Genomic DNA, 25298 nt, shown 5'->3' with positions numbered 1-25298 from the left:
GCTGTCATCCAGTGGGGGCTGGGACATTGGAGCTGCCTCTGGGAACTGCCTGCTGTTGGAGTAGGCTGTAACCACTGTAGCCTGGACAGGGACAATGTCCCCTTGCCCTGGTAGCAGGGAGCTCCCAGCCCCCACTTCTATCATGGGACTGGGGCTGGGAGATTCTTATTTCCCAGCCTGAGCTCCATGGTTGCATGGTTTCCTGAGCTGGGAAATGGTCATGGGGCTGGTACTGGGAGATCAGGATCTCCCAGCCCAGGTCCCATGACTGTGTAACTCAGTTTGAGATAAGGATCACTCAGCCCCGGTCCTGCATTCTCAGAGCAGGGGCTGGGAGCTTCCTGCTGCCAGGATAGGGGGACATATGTCCCTGCCTGGGCTCTTGTGTCCAGAGCCCATCCTGGCAGCAGGCAGCTACTTGAGGCACAGAGAAAACTCCTGCCCCCTGCTGCCCAGATAACCAGGAGCACATTTGTGCCAGTCAGGAGTCTACACATGCACTACTACACAGTTACTAAAAATGAGTAAATTTGCTGCTTACTTTTGCAGGTGGCAAATTTACCCTTGATTAGAGCCAGTTACTGCACAATAATAAGTGTCTGCACATGTAGATGCATATGCTTACTGCACAGTAACTACTGTGCAATAAAGCATCTCCTGTAGGTGTGTCCAGGGTGTCTGAAATCCCTGAGAATCCTGGCTCAAAATGGAAACCCAGTTTGAGTCAGGGCACTTGCAGTCAAAACAGTTGCAAGGAATCTAGAAGTGCTAGTTTGAACTAGGGTTTCAAGGTTGCAGAATCTCAAGGCTCTTGGTTCATCTGTGGTTTACAGGGCTTCTGTGTTCCCAGATCTGTATGAGCTCCCATGTTTTATTATTTCAAAATGATTTTTTTCCAGATTTTCCTTTCCACAGTAAATTTTTGAAAGTTCTACGTTTCACTCTGGAAGAACCTTTTGAGGTTTTCAGAATTTCTCTTAGAACAGAAATTCTGATTTTTGATGAGGACATGAAAAGAAATGAGCATTCTCTCATTTTATTAACCATACACAAATGTTTTCTATCTACAGCATAGATGGGATTAAAGGAGTTACACTACTCCAATACAATTAAATGGTGGGGTTTTGGAATGGGAATAAGTTTAGTATTGTTTGAGATGTTTGTTAAATGAGAGTGATTTTTTTTTTATTGAGTTCATTTTGACTGAAATCAAACTAGCATATTAGTGTTTAAGTTGTGATTGTTGCTTCATATATAAGTTAAAAAATCTTTTTAAATAAAGGGACTTTTTTTTATTGGAATTTATTACAAAATGATTAAATTAATGGTATCCCTTCATTTTTCTTACAGATTTTCAGGCGCTGCTGGTTGGTTTTCAAGAAGGCTTCCAGTAAAGGACCCAGACGGCTAGAAAAATTTCCAGATGAAAAGGCAGCTTATTTCAGGAATTTTCACAAGGTAAATTGCACCATCTGAGTAGACTTAGGCTCCAAGGACCTACTGCTTTTTGAGTGGGGGATATTTCTAATATGTCAAGTCTTCAAAAGATGTTATGATGACAAGGTAAAAGGGTCTGATCCTGGGAATGCTGAATCAATGATAAAACTCTCACTGGGCACCTCTACACTTTATAAAGGTGCATTAGCCCATACTAGTACATAGTAGCTAAGGCAAAAAAAATTTTTTTGTGACACTTAATGCACAGTAGAATAAGCTACTGCACATTACAGCATCTCATGTAAATGTGCCCACTGATGTCAATTGAACAGAATTAAGCCTTAGGTTTTTTCTTCAAATAATCAAGAGGAATATATCTTTTTGTATATAAGATAGTCACCTGATTTTAAAATTAATATTTGCATTGAAAATAGACTGATTTAGTGTAAAATGGCAAATAAGGTATTTTATCAAATAGGTAACAATTGTTAATAATTTTAAACATAAACCAATTTCTGAAAATGCTAAATGTGCCAGTTTTTGATTGTTTCAGTATCTAATGTTTCCATATTATACTTCAAGGTTTACAGGCTGTGGGAATTGATCTTTGAAATAGAAATTGGCATTGCTACAGACTGTATTGATTTGAATGAGATCCTTATTGCTTTTTGTCGCAATTACTTTTGTGGTGAGGATACAAAGTATTTTGATATAAGCTTTCCTTTCAGCTACTGTCATTATCCAATCTAGTGGTGCAGAAGGCATCAAATGGGGACAATAATAAAGACATAATGTTTCATACGTCTATAACTACTTTTTAGCCCGTAATCTTAAAGGAGATTACAAACATTTAGCCTGAATCAAGTCTTGAAACATTTCCATAAGTCAGAACCATCAGGGTGGAGGGGACCTCAAGGTTCATTTGGTCTAAGTGCATGCATGCATATAGGAATGCTACTCCTAAAGATATTGCACTGCAGCTGTTAAACTAAAGCAGAGGTGACTTACCTAAGGTCATACATCAGGACTGTAGATGTTAGGAGCAAAACTCATATTTCCTGAAGCCCAGTCTGGTGCTTGTCGTCAGAGGAAGACAGATTCATTTTTAACTTTAGATGCAAGCTGGGGGATAGCCAAGCTGGGGTATGCAAGCTGGGGGACAGCCAAAGAGGAAGGACACAGAGAGGGTATTCAGGGAGGTGAGAGGCTGTAATGACATTGGGGTGGTGGGAAACTGAGGGTTACCAATGGGGGACTTAAGTGTCTATATACAAATGTTAGGAGGATGAGGAATACGCAGGAGGAACTGGCACTCCTGCTAGTAAATAGAGAATATGATCTCGGTGGAATAACAGAGACCTGGTTGGATGCCATGCATGACTGGGCTTTATGCATAGAGGGCTACAGGCTGCATGGAAGGGATTGGCTAGGGAAGAAGGAAGGAGGTGTAGCTGTCTATATAAAGGAGCGGTATGCTTCCTTGGAGACCCATATTTGTTCAAGAGATGGGTATGGGGGGATAAAGAGAAGGGGACTTGATGGTAGACCGCCACACCAGGAAGAGGAGCTGGATCTGGAATTTTCCAGAGAACTGATGGAGGCTGTATGTTTAAGGGACTTGGTTGTCATGAATGACCTCAGTTTCCCTGACATCTGCTAGAGGAGCACTCAGCCAGATCTGACTGGTCACGCAGGTTTTTGACCTGTGTGGAAGAACTTTATTTAGTACAGAAGGTGAATGGGCTGACCAGAGGGAAGACTTTGTTGGATTTGGTTCTAGCCAAAGGGGAGGACCTAGTGGGAGCTCTGAAGATTAAGGGTAATCTGGGAGATGGTGATCATGAGACAATAGAATTCACTCTCCCTCATATGGCAGGGAAATCAGCCAGTAGGGTAGAAGTGCTTGACTTCAGGAAGGCTGACTTCATTGAGCTTAGGAAAATAGTGTGAGAGGCCCTGTGGGAAGAAGGACTAGAGGGGAAGGCAGTTCAGAAAGGGTGGTCATTCTTCAAAGGAGCAATCTTCAGAGTGCAGAAAAGGTCCATTCTTGTATATAGGAAAGGTTGTAAAGGGGCCAGGAAGCCCTCTTGGCTTGCCAGAGGGGTCAAGGAATGCTTAAAAAAGAAAAAGGAGACTCATAGACAGTGGAAACAACGAGCAGTCACCAAGGAGGAATACACAACTATAACCCATATTTGTAGGGAGAGAATAAGGAAGGCAAGGGTGGTGACCAAGATCAGGATGGCGACCAAAATCAAGTACAATGGGAAGTCCTTTTTAAGGTATATAAGGGCAGGAGGAAGACCAAGGGAAATGTGGCACCCTTGTAGAATGGGATGGGACAGCTGATAACAGACAGTCAGGAGAAAACTGAACTCTTTAATGGATACTTTGCATCAGTGTTCCTACATACAAATGGCGGTCACCCACCTGGTCGGATACTGGATGGATACAGGGGTGAGGGTGCACTTGCCAACCCATGATCAGGGTTGAACTAGTGAGGGAGCACTTAGAGCAGCTGAATGTCTTCAGGTCAGCAGGACTGGATGGACTGTACCCGAGAGTGCTGAGGGAATTGGCTGAAGCCATTGTGCAATCATTGCTAAAGGTATTTGAAGAATCATGGTGCTTGGGAGGGGTCCCAGAAGACTGGAAAAGGGCCAATGGGGCACCAATCTTTAAGAAGGGGAGGAGGGAGAATCTGGGAAACTATAGGCTATTAGTTTGACCTTGATACCAGGTAAAATTTTGGGGGAAAAATAGCAAGAAGTCCATGAGAAACTGGCAGAAGGCATTGTGCTGGAGGATAGTCAATATGGTTTTGTTGCAGGCAGGTCATGTCTGACCAACCTCATCTCCATCTGTGATCGAGTAACAAACTATTTAGATGTGGGAGATGTGGTTGATGTCATATACTTGCATTTTAAAAAGGCCTTTTATATGGTTTGCTATGATGACCTTATTAAAAAAAAGCTGGGGAATTGTGTGCTGGCAGAGTCCATGGTCATGTGGGTTGGGAACTGGCCAAGGGGTTGAACCCAGAGAGTGTTAGTGGATGGGTCTATATCGTTTTGCTGGGAGGTGGCCAGTGGTGTCCCACAGGGTTCTGTTCTTGGCCCCATGCTGTTCAACATCTTTATCTTTAAATGAAGATGTGAAAAGCACTCTGGCCAAGTTTGCGGACAATACTAATGAAGAAAGAAACAAAACAAGTAGTTGGTTAAATTTATAGAAACTGGTCATAAATGCATTTTGAGTGGAAATTAGGAGGTTTTGGAACAGTGGGGTATTGGGAAAAAGCCTTCCAGCTGAAGTAATTAAGATAACCTTGACTGCTTTTAAGAAAGATCTTTGAGCTTGTGGATAGGAATATATGATGAATTTGCCCTGTAATAGCATAGGACCAGCCTTGATGACTGAGTTCCCTTCCAGCCCTATGCCCCTATTTAGAGGCAGAAGTTTTTGTTTTCTTCTGTGTTGTTTTTAAATGGAAAAAGCTAATGATAAGGAGTATTTTTAAACAGTACCGTTGTATCCAGAGGGACCTCAAAACACACTGCAAGGTAATTTACCAACTATCTACTTCATATAAGAATATTTGAGGGATAAATATGGCAAATAATTAACACTGTACAGAAGTGCAGTGCTAATTAGTTGCCATATTTATCCCTCAAATATAATGGAGAAGACTACTCTGTCCTGATGGAATTTTAGGCAGGCACAACAAAATATCCTAAATAAGAACTTAATCAGGACAATGAGGTGATAACTCTCTAAAATGGGTACATCTTATGACACAAAACAAGTCATCAAGAAATAGAGAACTCACCTGTCATCCACAAAAGTTTCCAAAAGATTTTCCATGAGGCACTAGCAGCTACTTTTTGGTGGCAGGTAAAAGATTATAGTATCTTGGTTCCATTCATTTCCTTTTCTGTTCTATTTTTTTTCAGAACTACTTAAATATTTGGCATTGCTTAAATTATTTATTTTGATTGCTAATTAAACTAAATTGCATTTACTGAATAAAAAAGGAATTGTGTGGTGAAACTCTCTCATCTCTCATGTGCACTCTCTCACAGTATGAAAAAGAACAGGTTTAGTACCCAGTAAGACCAATAAAGGGTATCTTTTTTGTTGTTGTTTGCTTTATAAGGACAAATTGAAATACTTGTTGCAAACTTAACTTCTCTCTCATTCTAATAAAGTACTGCGTACTCACGCAGTGGATTGATATTATGGCCAGATACAGCCTTTATACTTTTACTGGTATAAGTTTGGCACATACAACCAGTTCATACCCATAACAGAACAGAACCTCAGCACACATAGACTGGTTTAAAAATAGCGGAAACCAGTCTAAGATTTGCCTCACCCACCAAAGGGTGAATGTGTGTTTGGTTCTCTACTGATCTAAACTATGCCGCTTATAGAAAGCGACGTAACTTGGATCAATTTTGCCCCCTGCTTTTTAAATGTCTGCACCTAGCTTAAATCACTAGAACATAATAGTTTTGGTATGTACCTCAAGGTAGAGCATCACTTCAACCCACCCTTCCTCTCATGCCAAGTAAAGGGCAAGAACAGCATGGGGTCCCTGATGCCCTGGGTGATTTTTTCCTACTATAGATCCTATCAAAGTCATCTATAAAGTGGGTCTCCCAGGATTTGTTGGCAGACCTTAGAGAAGTACTAAGGGTGGCATTATAGGAGCCTACTGAACTACAGACATCAAAATTCACTCAGGGCGTTCTGTTACATTGGTGGGGGAAGCCTCTTAGAAGTTCAGCACAAAACTTCATCCCAGGTGTTATATTCATCCTGGGCCATACACATCGATTTTTTTAGCAGTCCCAAATATCAAGGAATGTAAAACCTGCTTGCTTACAGTGTCATTATTTAAGCAAAACTTTTCTCAAAGGGATATGAGCCTAATTTCAAATGAAAATTGCTTTTTCCCTGAAGTTTCCAGTGTGAGTCTAATATTCTGGGTGTATCCCAGAGAAAAAATGGCAGCTTGAACTGAATATTTTCCTTTGAAATATAAATAAACCAAACATCCAGGAAAGCTAAATTGCTCAGTTTCCCCCCAACAGTTTTTGTCACTTTTCCTTAGTCTTACTAAGCAGTTTTTCTACACCTACAGAACCTCTGCTTTTCCAGTAATGTCTGTCTTTGAGCAGTAGGTGCCAATAAAGGTAAAAACTGTAACAACCAAATGGGAGATTCTACCATGAAAACTGGCTGATTTGAGATGAAATGTATTTTTTGAAACCATATAGCTTTTGAAAGCTTCCAGAAGAGAAGGGATAGCCATTTTAATCCAGTTTGCCATACCTCTTAATCCCTTGCTTCTAGTTCTTTAAGTATCTTGTATACAAACTAAAGAAGTACTCATAAATGAGTATACAGGCAGGCCCAATTAAAAAGGGGAAATATTTTTTTCCCTAAGGAATCCATATATTATTTGGGGTGATTTATAAATTGGTAAATTGTAAACTTGTTTCCCTTTTCCATATGGCTGTTCATGGTTGTCTGATGGTTTTGTTTCCTAGTGATTGTCTTGTTAGAAATAACAATAATGACAGTAGCAACGTAGTCCTTATAAACAGGAGCCATTCATTCATTGAAGTCATGTTTCATACGTTGGCTCCAATTTTTGGCATTAAATTAGAGCTTCTCATTATTGTAGTATAATTTAGCCAATTGCCTTGTTGTCTTAGTACAAAGGCTTTCTGATGAGAAACAAACTTCAGTTAGTATTTGAAGGAAAGAATATGTTAAGCAAAAGTGCACAGTAATGCTTCTAAACCAGCATGAGAGCACTATTTTTAACACAATATTGGATCCTTTAAAAAATTGCTGGTGTTAACTATATATGTGATACTACCCAAAAGGTTCATCTTAAATCAGCTAACTTTCATTGAGTTATGTCAAAATGACATAGCTTCTGGCTCTAAATTTAAGTCAAGCCAAAGTCTCTTCAAGACATAAAGAACAGGATCTTTGATATTACAGTACAATCACTATCCTAATTTTACTCTGTTTTAGAGTTTGAAGGTTGTGGTCTCTCCCATGCATAACTCATACTTTGAACTGGGCTAGTTCATGACACTACAGTCTGTTGCAGAGTAGGAGCGATGCATTGTTTTTATTGTCCTTTGAGCATCAGAGTGGGGGACTGAATGCATGAAACAGACTTTTCTGCATCTTGTCTCCCCACTTGTGACAGCTCTTCCTGATCCAGCCATAAGGTGACCCCAGAAACCTGGATTTTCTCCCCACTATTCTCTCTCAGCAAATTTCAGTCTCACCAGCACCCTGACCAGATCTTAGAGCTTAGTAGAGGAAGATCTCCCAGATCCTTGGGGTTCCCATTGACTGCAAAAGAACTGGGTTTGTCAGTCCCAAAAGAAGAGAATTCCTGTTGTTTCTAGCCACCCTGAAATCACTCCTATCAGCAATCAAACTAGGGTAAAAAGGCTAAAACAGGTTTATGACATAAAACAGAAAAAATTAAGCAAAATGTTGTTACATTTGGAGACAAAAATACAAAACAAAAACAGAAGTACCTACCTGCTACTTTCTAACTTGAGATAGCATCTCTGGAGTTCCTTCTGTGTTTTCAACACTTAATCCTGACATCATTTCTTAAGTGGATTCCTGGCCTCCATGACTTAGGGTCCTTTCCTTTCCTAAAACCCAGGATGTCTTGCTTCTCTTTTTCCCAAGGGATTTCTGTCCCTTATCATAGCTCCCTCATCTTTATCCTTTATTCTATTCCAAGAATACAAAATTACTGATACCTTGAATAGGTTTTCCTCCTCCAAATAGTTATCAGTCTGACAAGTTTAAGTATCTGGCAAGTTTTTCAAATGCATTTTTCCATTGTCTGGGTAAAAAACGAACACAGGAGCTGGCTAATCAAGCAGGTTAGACTGTCTAGAAGCAACTGAAAACTTTTTTGGTTATACAGACTACCATTACTAACTACTACTATGTGGACTACTGACACAGTCAAACATGGCATTTTGTTAGCTGCTGAAAGAGACCAAACATGATGGTTGTAAACTCAATTTTGGGGGGCATCTCCATATGTCCCTAGCATTAATCACTGCACATGTGTACCCTGTGACACACTCTTATGATCATACAAAGTAGGGCTAGAAAATATCCCATGAGGTCATCTAGTTTAACCTCCTGCTCAAGGCAGGATGGTCCCTGACTATACCATCCCAGCCAAGGGTGTCCAATCTTCTTTTGAAAATTTCTAAGGATGTAGATTCCACAATTTCCCTGGGTAGCCTGTTCCAATGATCAACTACCATCATAGTGAGAGGATTTTTACTAACCTCCAACCTAAATTTCTCTTGCTGTAGTTTTGAGTCCATTGTTCCTGTCAGTCTTTCAAGTATTGAAAAAGGTTATAAAAACCCCCTTGAGTCTTCTCTTCTCCACACTAAATAGCTCTTCCTGTTTTTCAGTTGCATTGAGAGAGCTTTCTTTTGCACCCTTAAAAGGGCCTCCCTAAAGTACAACCAACTTTCCTTATTCCATCTCACTTGCCTTCCAGGGAATCCACCAGTTTCATAGTTTCTAGGGTCAGAAGGGACCTGAGCAGATCACCTAGTCCGACCCCCTGCCATGGCAGGAAAGAATACTGGGGTCAAACAACCCCAGCAAGATGTTCATCTAACCTCCCCTTAAAAACCCCCAGGGTAGCAGCCTGCACCACTTCTCTTGGAAGTTGGTTCCAGATCCTAGCCACCCTGACCATGAAGTAGCACCTCCTGATATCTAACCTTAACCTGCCCTCTGCCAGCTTGTGACTGTTATTCCTGGTCGCTCCTGGCAGTGCTCGGGGGAACAGTGACTCCCCCAGTGCCTGCTGATTCCCCCCTGACTAGTTTATAACAGGCCACAAGATCCCCCCTCAGCCTTCTCCTTTTGGAGGCTGAACAGGTTCAGGTCCTGTAGCCTCTCCTCAAAGGGCCTGCCCTGCTGCCCCCTGACCATGTGGGTGGCCCTCCTCTGGACCCTCCCCATGCTGTCGACATCCCTCTTGAAGTGTGGTGCCCAGAACTGGATGCAGTACTCCAGCTGCAGACTGACCAGTGCCGCAGAGAGGGGGAGGATCACCTCCTTGGACCTGCTCGAGATGCATCTGTGGATGCATGACAAGGTGTGGTTGGCCTTCCTAACTGCCTCCCCACACTGCCGGTCCATGTTCATCTTGGAGTCAATGATGACTCCAAGATTCTTTTCTTCCTCTGTGCTGACAAAAGGGGAACTCAGTTCCCTGAGTTTACTAAAGTATGCTTTTCTAGTTTCTTCTTTCTGCTGTTCTTTTCTCCCCTTAAGATCTTGAACTCTTATCATTTTGTGGTAACTGTCACTCAAGTTACTTTCCACCTCCACATTCTCAACTATTTCCTCTTTGTGAACACCAGCTGAGAGCTTCCCCCCTAGTTGGCCTGTCTACTCTCTGTATCAAGAAGTTATCCCCTTTTCCAGGCAGGGAGTAATATACAAGAGATCTATACCCATCACAATATACATTGTCTCATGCACTGATTTAGCTTTATGGCTAAGCATGTTGTTGAAAAGAAGCAGAACCAAAGCTCCACTTATTCCCTTTCTTGAGTATAGAGATCAGTCCAACTGTATAGCTTGCTTTTTGTCCTATGCAATAGAAAAACTAGTGTTGTACACTCAGAATGAGAGAAGGCACCATCCATCACCTTATTCCCTGTACTATCTTGCAGAAGTAGTCACATCTTTCATTTTGTCATCATAATAGGAACACAAAAACATTAAGGTTAGTGCCTAAGTTCTTGAGTACTGTACAGTCAGGGTATTTGGAGAACATACAAGATTTGTTTAAAACATTTAAAGTGAGGAGATGAAGGCTAGTATGGCATGTGCAAGATTATAAATAATTTATATACTTGTCATGTAGAGGGGGTCAGCACAAGGGCTGTGCAAAGTTTCAGTAGCCGATTTAGATTCAGAGGAGATTCAGCCCAACTTGGCGGCTGAATCTCTGAATCTGAATCGAATCGGGAGACCAATTAAAGGTCTGAATCAATTTGGAAGCCTCCAAATTGATTCAGAAAATATTTGGCGCCACTTCAGAGATTTGGCTATAGACTAAACAGGCAGCCGTCCTCACCATGCTGGACATGACTGTGTCCATCTGGTAAGTCTGTTGTGGTGGGCAGAGGGGGGAAGAACAAGGCGTGGAGGAGGGAGGGATTGGGGCTGGGGCTGGGCCTGGGACAAGCTGTCCAGCTGGGGTGGGGGAGGTGCAGGACTCGGGGAGGGTAGTGGAGGGGTGTGGGATGTGGGGGCAGCAGCAGGGGAAGTGGGAGCTCTGCCCTGTTGCCGCTTTCCCTTTTCCACCTGGCCCTGCCTGCATCATACCCCCTGCTCGGCATAGCCCCTTCTGCTTACCCAACCGTGATGAGGGTGCATGGGAGTCGGGCCCTGCCACTGCTTGCGCAGCTGGGGCAGGGAGGTGTAGGATGCAGGTGTGGAAGTTCTGGAAGTGGATCTGATTCAGCCAAATTGAACTGGGACATTGATTCGAATCTCTGAATCAAATCACTGTCCCTCTGAATTGGCTGAATCCAAAGCGAATACTTGCCATTTCACACAGGTCTAGTCAGCACCTGCCTACTTTAATGACTGCCTTTTAATAGCTTTCTAATTTTAAATTCCTTTTGGAAAATAAAATTGAAATGAAATTTAATATCAATCAAAACAGTCAACCACAACTACCAACTTGTATAGATTCTGGAGAAAACTGTATATCTTGAATGAAAGTCAAGGTTCATGAACTTAATCCCCTTAATAAAAAATCGAGCATATGTTGAGTGTTTGTGAATAACTATCTCTGAACCTGTGTTTTTTTCCCTTGATAGCATGGTCATTCCCTTCCTCAAACAGTTCCTTTTCTAGTATATTGTTAGTTTGCTGAGATGGAAGCATTGATTTGTGAATTGGTTTGCTAGTTCCTATATGTTTTGTTCTGACTGGCAAGTATCAAGAACCTTCCAAATGTGGAACAGTACCATTATTAGCCATGATGCTTCATCATACACAAGGCACAGAGGCAATTCCAAAGGGAAGTTTCTTAAATATATAGAGTATCACTGTAATTGTATTTTATTAAGCAAGCAACCAAATGGGAAATTAGAAATTCTGAATTTTGGATTTGCACCACTGAGTCTTGCCAAAACACTTTGTTCATATCATTGTTATTGTTAATGTTGTTTTGACTTCAAAACATGTCCATGCAAATTTTTTATTAGTATAATGTTCATGTTCTATTGGCTTATTCAACACCTCTAGGATCTTCCAATTCAATTGTCCAGTTTTATTTTAGGGAACATAATGTTAGCACAGTCAGTTGATACATGGCAAAACAGTGATTTCTTATGGAAATTCTGAAGCAATGTTTCTATTAATGCTGTTAATAATAGCAAGTACATATACATGATTAGCACTAATATTTCAGCAACACTAGGGAACCATGACAATTGTAATGGAATATATAAATCTTTGCCATTTTAGATGGTGAGATGTGCTCAGGTGAGCACATTTTCAGGGGTCTGGATCCTAAACACATAAGATTACTAGGCACTTAGTTTGCCCCTCTTCTTTTGTACCCTCTAGTGCTATGATCTAAATATGTTGTGGCTAATATTTGAAGAAAACATGATATATTTTGTTACTAAGTCCATTTAGAGGGTGGAGAAAAGTAACAATGTGTGTCATTCAGAAACTGGCTGTCCTGGAAGAGATAACAGATTAAAATGAACCCTATTTAAATGAATAATTGTTAGCAAAATAACTTAATATGCTGAGTGTTCTGCATACCAAACCATAAAATTTGCAGTAATTATCAGACCTCTTTTAAAATATACGAGTATCTGAACAATGTAATTGTTCAAAACTGGCTTTCTGTCCACCAAAAGGCAAATTACAAAAATAATTGGAAGTGTGAGAGTAATAAAGCTGTTAATAGAGTTTCAGCACATCAAAGGGCAGAAAGCAACCTAATAAAGTGAAAACTTTTCCAAGTATGGACATATTAAAGAAGTTTATTTTATTTTATTTTATTCCACCATGTAATAGAGCATCATTCTGGGTAGGCTGACAGAACATTAGAAACCTGAAGGAGTTCTTGAAAATTTGGACCCCAATCCTGTAGGCTAAGTACAAGCAGTCAAAAAGCCTGAAGCTGAATCAATTCAATCTTCACGGGTTAGTCTAAGCTGTGTAGATTGAACCAATAAACAAGTGAAGAGACATTGACTTTTGATTCCGGAAATGCAGCCATATGCCTACAGTAGCTCAGGCCAGAAAGGGGTTGGGAAGGGTGTCTGTGTGTGTGTGTGGGGGGGCACTAGAGCATGCCTCCCTGCTTGGCTGGAGCAGAAAGGTTGGGCCAAGGCTAGCCTGCTCACCCTGTGAGGAGTTTGCTGGGGAGATTGCAGAGCATCCTGGGATGCTGGTTGACTGAGTTAACTTGAACCTGAAGGGAATCTGAGACAGATAAACAGATTTAACCTCCAGTAAACCGGTTTAACCTAAATCAGTTAAGTCTTATAATAGATCCATCCAGGATTATCTTAAACCAGTTTTGGCCATTTTGAAAGTGGTTTATGTGCCATGAGCTTCTGTTGTATTACAAATTTGAACCCATTTCTGATCACTTATACTGATTTCTGTGTAATTTATCTCCCTATCCCTCAAGTTGTACATGTGTGTCTCTACTACTGTTCATATCTATGATTGTTATAGAATTCTTTTTTAGTTTTTTATAAGAAAAATTAAACAGTAAAGTTACTAGTTGTATATAAAAAGGATGGACTGACCAAGTGTTTCTGTATAAAATTACTAATTCTGGATACCGACAAATCAGATTGCTATGTAGTTTTGAAAAACGTGGTTTACCCTGTGCAGCAGGTGAACCAGGGCTCCTATAGAAAAAAAAAGCAGATGGTGAACATGTAATTAAAGATTGTATCATAATGCATAATGAACCAGGGAACTGAATTAATGTTGGGAGATATATTATTGCTAACTTGTATTCCTGTAGTGTCATAGGCCAAACAGATCCTATGTCCAGTGGACAAACAGATCCTATGCCCTAAAACGTAATCTTAAATCGGGCAATCAGGACATGTAGCAGGTATGCTATCATTTATTAGATCAACAAGATTTTTGCAAAAAAAAAATTCTTTAATTGCAAGCTTTAGGGTACAAATACCTTTCATCAGGCATTGGAGAAAAGATTGTAAAAGTTCTCTTGGGTAGAAAGGAAAGTTCATATTTCATAGAATTTCACAGAGGAGTACGTAGATGGAAAACTCCTCTGGGCAGTCAGTTCATAGCTGGTATAAAGCCTCTCACCTCCTGTGAGGAACTGTGATGATGCAAATTACCTTGAAACTAAGGCAGGAGCAGGATCTCGGGTTTCAGGTAGTCACAGTTACTTTCTGCTTGGGAAAATATGAAGATTTCATTTACAAAAAAAAAAAAATCAGCTAAAATTCGATAACCTGGCTCAAAATTGGCTATAACCTGGATACCTGACGTTATTTCTAGTGCATCTCACTTTTGGAGTGCTTGATTTTGCAATCTTAATACTGACTTTTTTGTGGTGTGGGAGATGTTTTAAAATCTGTTTTTAATAAATTAAGTGGGAAAAGTAAATAAACCACACTAAATAGAGAAGTCAGAACTATTTCAGACCAAAAATAATTTTATGTTGCTTTTGGTAACACTAGTAAGGGAAAATCTTTTTTTTTTTAAATTTGTTAATTTTAACTGGAACATGCCATTTTACAGCTAATAGAAACTAAATATTTATCATTCTTAAGTGAGTATGATAAGAAGGATAATCCACTACAGCGTTCAAAATTCTTAGGGAAGCAAAAACATAATATTCATATGTGTTCATGGTGTTGATCACTGTCGCACAGGTGGTCATCGCCTACTGGAATTCACCATCCAGTGCAAGGTGGCAAAGGCCTGCAGCAAGGCAGCAGCCCTGAACTTCAGGAGGGTGGATTTCAGTGAGGTAAGAAGAATAGTCGGGGAGGCACTGAGGTCCCAGAGGGCAGAGTCAGGTGTCCAAGAAGAGTGGTCGTTCCTTAACGAGACGATCCTCCAAGCCCAAAGGGAGGTAATCCCAACACAGATCAAAGGGGCAAAAGCACCCATGCCTCACCAAAAGCATACAGGAACGTCTCCTAGGTAAAAAGGGAGTATACACCCAATGGAAGAGAGGGGCCATCACCATGGAGGACTTTACCTTGGTTGCTCGGGGCTCTAGGGCGGTGGCCAAGAAGGCTAAGGTGGAGATGGAACTAGTACTAGTACTAGCTACCCAGATCAAGGACAACAAGAAGTCCTTTTTTAAATACATAGGAGGTAAAAAGAAGGTACTGAGTAATGTGGGGCCTCTGCAAGATATAATAGGAAATCTGGTCATCGCACCAGATGACAAGCTAACCTATTTAACAATTTTTTTGCCTCCATTTTTCTGAGCAGGGACTGGGTCACCCCTCCCCCACCAGGAACCTGGAGGCCCCAGGGGAGGTGTACACAGGCCTAGGGTCAGTGAGGACCTAGTCAAGGAACTTCTGGATGAACTGGACGTATTTAAATCAGCTGATCCTGACAATCTTCACCCCAGAATGCTGAGGGAATTAGCAGAGGTCATTACAGGACCCCTGGCATGGCTTTATGAGCGCTCATGGTGCTCTGGTGCAGTGCCAGAGGACTGGAAAAGGAATGATGTAGTTGCCATTTTCAAAAAAGTGAGGGATGAGGAACTAAGAAACTATAGGCCAGTTAGTCTTACCTCGATACTGGGTAAGCTTTTTGAGAGAATTTTCCTGGTTCATGTCTGCAAGGAGCCAGCAGGGGAGATTATGCTTAGGGTCAACCAAGATGGGTTCATTAGAGGCAGGTCCTGTCAGACCAACTTGGTAAACCTTCTATGACCAGGTCACCAAATCCTTAGATGCAGGTATAGCAGTGGACGTAGTCTTCCTGGACTTTAGGAAGGCCTTCGACACTCTCTCACCCCATTCTCATTAAAAAACTAGGGGACTGTGGCGTCAGCACCTACACAGTCAAATGGGTCACTAACTGGCTGGAGGTCAGCACCCAGAGAGTGGTGGTGGACAGGTCTTATTTGACCTGAAGGGATGTGGGCAGTAGGGTTCTGCAGGGCTCAGTCCTCGGGCCTCTACTGTTCATCAGCAAGCCTGCATATCTTCATCAGTGACTTGGACAAGGGGGTAAAAAGCACCCTATTCAGATGACACTAAGATGTGGGGGGAAGTGGACACCCTAGAAGGGAGGAATAGGCTCTAATTAGGCCTAGACGGGTTATGGGGTGGGTGGATGAGAACAGGATGGGTTTCAACACTGACAAGTGCAAGGTGATGCACCTGGGGAGGAAGAACCAGCAGCATACCTACAGGCTGGGGAACTCCCTTCTCATCAGTGCAGAGGCAGAAAAGGATCTTGGAATCTTTATTGTTGCCAAAATGAATATGGAGTGACAGTGTGGGGACACGGTCAGGAAGGCCAACCACACCTTGTCATGCATCTACAGATGCATCTCAAGCAGGTCCAAGGAGGTGATCCTCCCCCTCTATGTGACACTGGGCAGGCCACAGTTGGCACCGCGCTTCAGGAGGGATGTGGACAACATGGAGAGGGTCCAGAGGAGGGCCACCTGCATGATCAGGGGTCAGCAGGGCAGGCCCTACAAGGAGAGGCTAAGGGACCTGAACCTGTTCAGCCTCCACAAGAGGGGGGATCTAGTTGCCTGTTACAGACTAGTCAGAGGGGACCAGCAGGCATTGGGGGAGTCCCTGTTCCCACGAACTCTACCAGGAGTGACTAGAAATAACGGTCACAAGCTGGCAGAGGGTAGTTTCAGGCTAGACATCAGGAGGCGCTACTTTACTGTCAGGGCAGCTAGGATCTGGAATCAACTTCCAAGAGAAGTGGTGCTGGCTCCTACCCTGGGGGTCTTTAAAAGGAGGCTGGATGAATACACTTGCCAGGGTCGTTTGACCCCAGTACTCTTTCCTGCCATGGCAGGGGTTCGGACTTGATGATCTGCTCAGGTCCCTTCTGACCCTACCAACTATGAAACTATGGTGAATAAGATACATGGGGGCAGTCAGGTTTTTTGTCACTATAATTCTGTCACAATAAAGACTAAATATAAATCTCATTGGTATTAATGGTCTTTTATGTATTTTGATATATTTATTGTAAAAGTACAATTGTAGAGAAAGTAATTTATTATGAATATTACTATAAAAACTGTCTAAATTTTACTCATTCATTGAAGAAAATTTGAAATGCAAATCACTGACTGTTTAAGAAAGTTCTTAAAATATGTTAGGCTTGAAAAATGTATGTATTTGTCATAATAGATATTCAAAACAAATTTATCCTCAATGGCGATTAAGCTAAAAGAATTTCTGTACAATTGGCTAACAAATGTCACTTAATTCTGAAACTGGATAAAATAAAAACAATTCAAAGAAGTTTTAGTAAATGAATGTGAGAATTTTTAATTGGAAAACAAGAAAAAATCCCAAATAAAGACCTGTATTCTTATCTCAAACTATTTTTTTATTTTCGTTTTCTTAGACCACAATATGCCTCTTTTTCCATGCAATCTCAAATCTCAGTGACATTTTAGTCTCCAAGGCCACGTACAGACATTATATTATTACTGGTATAACCGAGTGGAAAACAGTTTATACCTGTAAGAGAACAGAAGTTCAGCACACAAAATTGGTCTATACCCATAACTGTATAGAGATTCGGCACACACATATTGGTTTAAAAATGATGGAACCTGGTCTAAGATTTTCTCACCCCACCTGTCCCCCAACAAAACTAAAGGGTGAATGTATGTTCTCTTCTCTACCCATCTAAATTATTTTGCTTACAGCAAACCACATAACTTAGATTAAGTCTTCCTTTGGCTTTTTGAATGTCCGTACCTAGTCAAGATGGCATACATTTTTCTTTTTCAAATATTATGTAACAAAATTACACCAGGATTTTGTAAGGCAAAATCTACTTTTTGGCTGCATAGGTGTAGTGAATATAAAATTATTACTATAAAAGATTATTACTTTTCTTTTACACAGTTGACATTATTTAATCTTTCTAGTATATGAAAAACCACATGCAAACTTTTAAAGTTAACATTTTTTATAGGGCAAATTTTAGTGGGAATCAAGCTGTTCATTTACATGAAAAACAAAAATGCCATGATAGAGCATTTGCCCACTCCTCTTTTAAAGGCACTGAGAGCAATAAATCAGGCTGTAAATTGTATTTGACATGATGGTTAGTCTTTTATGTCAGTTAGATATATTAAAAGTACTACATATAGTATAGTAATTTCAGATTATATCAACATATATATCCTGGAAGGTCTCCAATTCTACAGATATATATATGCATAATTTTTAAGCACCTCAGACAATTTCTTTGTTTGAAGTTGAGATATTCAGAAAAGTTATGGATCATGTCATCAAGAAACCTATTTCTAAGATCCTAAATGATAACAAGGTGATTGGAAACAGCCAGCATGATTTTGTGAAGACCTAGCAAGGTTGTCAACCTTTCCTTCTATAAAAAGATGGGATGGAGTTGGGGGGAAGCAGTGGATGTGATATATGTCAGCTTTAGTAAGGCTTAGAATCAGAGAATTAGGTTTGGAAGGGACCTCAGAAGGTCATCTAGTCCATCCCTCTGCTCAAACCAGAACCAGCCCCAACTTGATCATCCCAGCCAAAGCTTTGTCTAGCCGGGTCTTAAAAACCTCCAATGATGGAGCTTCCACCACCTCTTTGGGTAACCTGATCCAGTGCTTTACTACCCTCCTAGGGAGAAAATTCTTCCTAATATCTAAGCTAAACTTTCCTTGATGCAACTTGAAACGGTTGCTCCTTGGTCTGTCATCTGCCACCACTGAGAATAGTTTAGTTCAGCTCCATCCTCTTTTGAACCACCCTTCAGGTAGTTGAAGGCTTCAATTAAATCCCTCTGTCTCCTTTTCTCTAGACTAAATAAGCCCAGTTCCCTCACCCTCTCCTCATAAGTCATGTGCCCCAGTCCCCTCACCATTTTCATTGCCATCCAATGGACTCTCTCCAATTTGTCCACATCCTTTCTGTAGTGAGGGACCCAAAAATGGACACGGGGCACAAGGGCACGCTGCTGACTCATATTCAGCTTATTGTCTATTGTAACTCCCAGGTCCTTTTTTGCAGAGCTCCTGCCCAGCCAGTCAGCCCTCAGCTTGTACTAGGGCATGGGATTGTTCCGTCCTAAGTGCAAGACTTTGCACTTGTCCTTGTTGAACCTCATGAGATTCATTTTGGCCCAATACTCCAAGTTGTCTAGGTTACTCTGAATCCTAGCCCTACCCTTCAGAATATCTACTACTCCCCTCCAGCTTGGTGTCATCTGCAAACTTGCTGAGGGTGCACTGTAAGCCATCTTCCAGGTATTGATGAAGACATTGAACAAAACCAGCCCCAGGACTGACTCTTCGGGCACTCCACTTGATTCCAGCTGCCAACTAGTCATCAAGCCATTGAGTATTACTCTCTGATTCCAATGCTTCAGCCAGTTTTCTCTCCAATTTACAGTCCATTCATCCAGTCCATATTACCATAGCTTGCCCGCAAGACTGTTGTGGGAGACCATATCAAAGCCTTGCTAAAATCAAAGTATATCATACCCACCTTCCTGACTTCGTCCCTTTGTGCCCGAGCAATACTCTTATATTTTTTCCTAGTTATTTGTTCGAGTTTCCACTTCTCATAAGCTACCTTTTTTTGATTTAGTTTATTGAAGTGTTCCCTGCTAAGCCAAGCTGATCTTCTGCCATAGATTCATAGATGCTAGGGTTGGAAGGGACCTCAATAGATCATCGAGTATGACCCCCTGCATAGGCAGGAAAGTGTGTTGGGTTCAGATGACCCCAGCCAGATGCCTATCTAATCTACTCTTGAAGACCCCCAGAGTAGGGAAAGGTAGGGAAGAACACCACCTCCCTTGGGAGCCGATTCCAGATTTTGGCCACTCTAACTGTGAAGAAGTTCTTCCTAATGTCCAGTCTAAATCTGCTGTCCGCTAGCTTATGGCCATTATTTCTTGCAACTCCCAGGGGCGCCTTCGTGAATAGAGCCTCACTAATTCCCTTCTGCACCCCGATGATGAATTTATAGGCAGCTACAAGGTTGCCTCTCAACCTTCTCTTGTGGAGGCTGAAGAAGTCCAGGTGCCCTAGTCTGTCCTCATAGAGCTTGTCCTGCAAGCTCTTAACCATACGAGTGGCCCTTCTCTGGACCCTCTCCAAGTTATCCACATCCCTCTTAAGGTATGGCATCCAAAACTGGACACAGTATTCCAACTGCAGTCTGACCAGTGCCCAATAGAAGCACCTCTGGTTCTGTTCGTCATGCATCTGCTGATGCACAATAAAGTGCCGTTAGCTTTGCTGATGACTTTCATCACACTGACGACTCATGTTCATCTTGGAGTCCACTAGGATTCTGAGACCCTTTCCGCTTCTGTGCTGCTGAGCAGGTCATTTCCTAGGCAGTAGGTGTGCTGGACATTTTTCCTCCCTAGGTGTAGTACTTTGCATTTTTTCCTTGGTCAATTGCATTCTATTGTTTTCTACCCATTTGTCCAACCTGTCCAGGTCTACCTGTAGTTGTTCCTGCCCTCCGGTGTGTTCACTTCTCCCCACAGTTTTATATCATCCACAGAGTTGGACAGAGTACACTTCACTCCCTAGTCCCAAGTCACTGATGAAGACATTGAAGAGTATTGGTCCAAGGACCGACCCCTGCGGTACCCCACTGCACTATGGCTGAAGGGGCCTTGGGGTCATGATTGACCCCAAGTTGAACATGAGCCACCAATGTGATGTTGCAACTGGCAAAGCGAGCAAAACTCTGGCTTGCATCCATGGATGCTTCCCTAGGAAATCCCAGGATGTCATCCTTCTGCTGTACTCGGCCTTAGTGAGGCCGCAGTTGGAGTACTGCGGGACGCCACTGCCCACGCCATACTTGCTAGTTTTCCTGCACATTGGGATGGTGTATTCCTGTACTCTCAGTAAGGCTTCTTTAAAGTACAACTAGCTGTCCTGGACTCCTTTCCCCCTCAAACTGGCTTCCCAGGGCATCCTGCCCATGTGTTCCCTTAGCGAGTTGCAGTCTGCCTTTCTGAAGTCCAGGGTCCTTAGTAGGACTGTGCAGAGCTTCAGTAGCTGATTTGATTTGGTGGAGATTCAACCCACTTCAGCAGCTGAATCTCCAAATCCAAATCAAATTGGGAGACCCATTTAAAGCTCTCATTTGAATCTGAAGCCTCCAAATTGATTTGGAGAGATTCGGCCATAGACTAAGCAAGCAGGCTTGAGTACACTGGACATAACTGCCTCCAGCTGGTAAGTCTGTTGTGGTGGAAAGAGGGGAGGGAAGGGGTTTGGGCGAGGGCAGATCAATGCCCCCACAGTGAGGGAGGGATTGGGGCTGGGACTAACTGCCCAACTGGGGTCGGGGGGGTGCAGGACTTGTGGAGGTGGGCTCCTGCCATTGCACATACCACCAGTACAGGAGGGCATGGGAATGGGCATGTGCCCCCAGATCTGCGTTAGGCGTGCTGGATCTGGCTGCACTCTGGGAGGCTAGCCCCAGCCACCCACTACTGTGCTATGCTCCATGGGGTGGGTGGAGCCAGGGCTTTGCCTCTTCCTGATTTAGATGAAACTACTGTACGTTACCATTTAGATCATCCTTCTTAAAGAGTAGTCATTGATGGCTCAACGTCCAGTTAGGAGAAGTATCAAGTGGGGTTCCCCAGAGGTCTGCCCTGCATCCAGTACTGTTCAATATCTTCATTAATGATTTGGAGGATGGGATTGAGTGCACAGTTAGCAAATTTGCAGATAACAGGCTGGATGGATTTCCAGACACTCTGGAGGATAGGATTAGCATTCATAATGATCTTTAAAAACTAAAGAAATGATCCACATTTAGTTGAACAAAATGCAGTAAGGACAAGTGCAAATCCCTGCACTTAAATGTACAAATTCAAATTGGGAGATGACAGCTGAGTCTGTGGTATGCTAGAAGAGGACCTAGGAATGAAAGCGAACCCAAATATGAGTCAACCATGAAAACTTGTTGATTCGTAACATGTTGGCTCATGGTTGACTCATTCAGCACACACATATGGACCAGAATATGGGTTACAGATGTTTATGGTTGACGCATATTCTGGTCCTCTGTAACCCCTAGGTCCTTTTCTGCTGTACCACAGCCTCACTTGCCATCCCCCAATTTGTACTTGTTCACTTAAGGGTAGGGCTTTGCACTTGTCCTTATTGTATTTCATTTGAATAATGTGGACCATTTCTCCATTTTTTTTACCCTCTCTCTCTCTCTCTCTCAATATACATATATTTAAAAGACCTAGTATAGTGCACTATATTAACAGGAATGTAGCCTGCAAGTCAAAGGAAGTGATTCTTCCACTCTAATCAGCAGTGGTGAGGCCTCAGCTGGAGCAGTGTATCCAGTTTGTGGTATCACACTTAATGAAACAAATAAATTGGAAAGTGTCCAGTGGGCAGGAACAAAAATGAATAGAGGTCTAGAAAACTGAATGATGAAAAGAAGATTGGAATGATTTAGCTTGGAAAAGAAAAGACTGAGGGGAAGTGGGGATTTGATAATTGTTTCAAATATAAAAAAGGGTGAGCATAAAGAGAATGGTGATTGACTGTCCTCCTACCCTGCATAAAATAGGCCAAGAAGTAATGGTCTTAAATTGCAATCCAGGAAATTTAGTTTGGATATTAACAAGAGCTATGAGGGTGGTTAAGCATGGTTTACCTAAAGAGGCTATGGAGTCTCCATCCTTGTAAGTTTTTAAGAGAACGTTAGACAGACACTTGGCTAGGATGGTTTAGTCTGGGATGATCCTTCTTTGAGCAAGGGTTGGAATGGATTAACTACCTGTGGTTTCTTTCATCTTTCTATGATTCTGTGACTTCTTAAATTTTTTTTTTACTGACTCGGGGCATAACTCTCTAATTTACTAGTACAATAAGGAAGTAGTACTCAGTTCTGAAATGAACTCCAATAGGTATCAACCTCTTGAAGTCAATCTGTTGATGACGCTAAGCTTTTCAATCTCCTTCTCCCTGCTTCTTCATACTGTCTGCAGCAAACTGATGGGTACTCATAGGTCCAATGCATTACAAACCAGGTCATTTCTCACATCTTTCTCTTATCCTCTCTTGAACACTGGTAGATTGCGACCTTTGTGGACATTGTTCCATCTCAGCCAGCTGGAGTTCTGACTAGGGAGAAGAGTCACGGGGCCAGCTCTGTTGACCCCAGTTGTCTTTTCCTGCCTAGTACTGGGGGACTGGACCCGATAATCTACAAGGTCCCTTTCAGCCCCTAACAATATATAAATCTATGTTCTCTGGAGCAGACAGCCCAGCTCTACTCAGGCTAGGGCTGAAAAGCATGCTGAGATGGTGGGGACTTTGATTTGACTTAAACCAGGAAGGGGTCTGGGACAGAAGTTCCATAAACTGGTTTAAAGCAAATCAGTTAAGTCTGATACTACATTCAGCCAGGTTTATCTAAAGCCAATTTTGGCCATCTTGAAACTGGTTTATGTGCACTGAACTTATATTCTGTTACAGGTTTAAGCTAGTTTCTGATCACTAAAGCTGGTTTATGTGTAACTTCTGTCCCTAGTCTTTGAGAATGCTAAGAGTAAGTAAAAACCATTAAATCATTTAAAAATAAAGCTTACTTTCAGCTTCTAGTATTCAAAATAAAGTATTACAACTGAAATAGCAACCAATTTCTCTTTTCATTCTGGATGTCATTTAAACATTACATTACCCTTACTTGAGCATATTACAGTAAGATAACTTGATCATCCACTCACAATAAGTGTTGTGTTTTAAATTTGTAGCATTCTGGGACAGTGCTTGATTTAAGAATATAATTGGAGCTCAAAAAGAAAACTCTGATCTTTGCCGCCTTTGCCTTCTTTATTCTGGTTTTGTTTCAACTTCAATTATCTCCTAATGTGGCACTAATTTTCAGAAGTAATTTGGAGTTCTAAATTGCAATGTTGTTTTAACCATTTGATACCATGTATAAAACTTTTACAGACTCTTAGTTCTCCCTGAAGTTTGTTTTCTTTTTTAATTATACCCTGGTCAGTTTTTTTGGTAATCATTTTATAATTCAGTGAAAGCTCAGACTTGAGAATATGTGTATAGGTTTCAGCTTTTAAGGGCAAAGGGTTGGGTTTTTTATATTACAGCTGACTTTTCTCTGTAGTGTACAAGGTACCAATTGAAGTATACATCCACTATCTGTAAAGATGATAATTAAAATGAGAGTGGGAAACAGGGAGAAACAAAGAGACAGTGATCAGGCTTTAAACTACCATTTTATAATTGCAGGCTATCAGCCAGGAGCACTGCAACCCCTGTAGGCTGACTGATTTATGGATTAGACAGCAGTTCTTCAATTCTGGCAGCATTTCAGCAGTGTATTGGAAGAGACAATGTGAAATAACTTGGCTTGATGAGAGCTCTGCTTTACTACCTGGTGATAGTAGCATATTCCATTATATGTGCATAATTTGCCCTGATCAAGCAGATTTGGTAGGCTTGACATGTAGACACCGTGCAACTCTCAATATAGGTTCAGAAATATGTAGTGATATCCAGATAAGACTGGACTGTTGTTCCCCCTCTCCCCCTATTTTGTTAGACTTTATAGAAACAAAACAAGAGTTCTGTAATTCATTTGTAAGTAGGTGGACAGGTTTTGTGTTGCCTAATGAAAGGCTGCAGTTGGAAGAATCTTCTTGGGAGTCAGTGACTGTTAGCAGTAATAATACTTGATAAAAAGAGTATTACCAAGTTAACTTTAGATTTCCAGTGATCAATGAAATGTTCAGTATTTTAAATCATGCTTTACATTTATAGAAATAATGTATTAAAATAAACATTTGTATTTTCAAACAGTTGCTAAATTTCAACCTTCTGTTTTCAGCCCTAAAAAGTCAGATGTTCCTTACGTAGTTGGAAAAAAAAAAGATTCCTTCTGAAGCATTTGTTAACTGCTGTTTAATATAATGCTTCTTAGGCATTTTTATATTGTGGATGAGCTCTTAACCTATGCCTTCTTATGGCTCCTCCCTCTTCTTTTCATCTCCTGTAGATGTCAGTTCTGTATCTTTCACCCACCAACTCTGGAATTTTTACTTTGCTAAAATTGCTGTCGTCTTTAGCTGTGTATTAGAGAAAACGGAAAAGTAAAATAATTTCAGTGTAATAGGTTTTATTGTTAGCTGTGTAATCAGACTGTGTTTCTGTGCAGTTCATTGTTTCTTTTTTCTTCATGTATGTAGGACCCAAATTTATTAGACCTAAATCTCACCTTGTTGCTTTCCTCTTGAACTAATTGTTAATTTAATGTCAAAATAACTGAAAATTTTATGGACAGGTATAAATATGACCCACCCATTTAGTTATATACCTTCCAGCACCATCTGTCCTAATAAAATGACATTGTATAACAATATGAAGAAGAAATTAAATGGTGAAATTAAGTATGTTTGTACTTCGGTAAGAGGGCTTGCAGAAGTTTGGGTTTGGTTTGGGGAGTTTTGTACATTTTTATAGTAGGTTACAAGGACAGATAAAGCTCAAATCATTCTGTAGTTTATTTCTTTGT

At 41.3% G+C, this 25298-nt stretch overlaps 1 protein-coding gene across 1 annotated transcript in view; it reads left to right on the top strand.

Moving 5' to 3' along the window:
- DOK6 (docking protein 6) overlaps nucleotides 1–25298 on the top strand; it is a 490286-nt gene that overhangs the window by 172360 nt on the left and 292628 nt on the right. The window contains exon 2 of the mRNA XM_090039593.1: nucleotides 1351–1458. Within this exon, the coding sequence (XP_089895719.1) occupies nucleotides 1351–1458 (108 nt within the window). The remainder of the gene's footprint in view (nucleotides 1–1350; nucleotides 1459–25298) is intronic.

This window comes from Crocodylus siamensis, chromosome 3 (genome assembly GCF_052110815.1).
Source record: "Crocodylus siamensis isolate JL-2025a chromosome 3, ASM5211081v1, whole genome shotgun sequence".
Classification (NCBI taxonomy): domain Eukaryota; kingdom Metazoa; phylum Chordata; order Crocodylia; family Crocodylidae; genus Crocodylus; species Crocodylus siamensis.
This window is presented reverse-complemented; position numbering and strand designations above follow the sequence as displayed.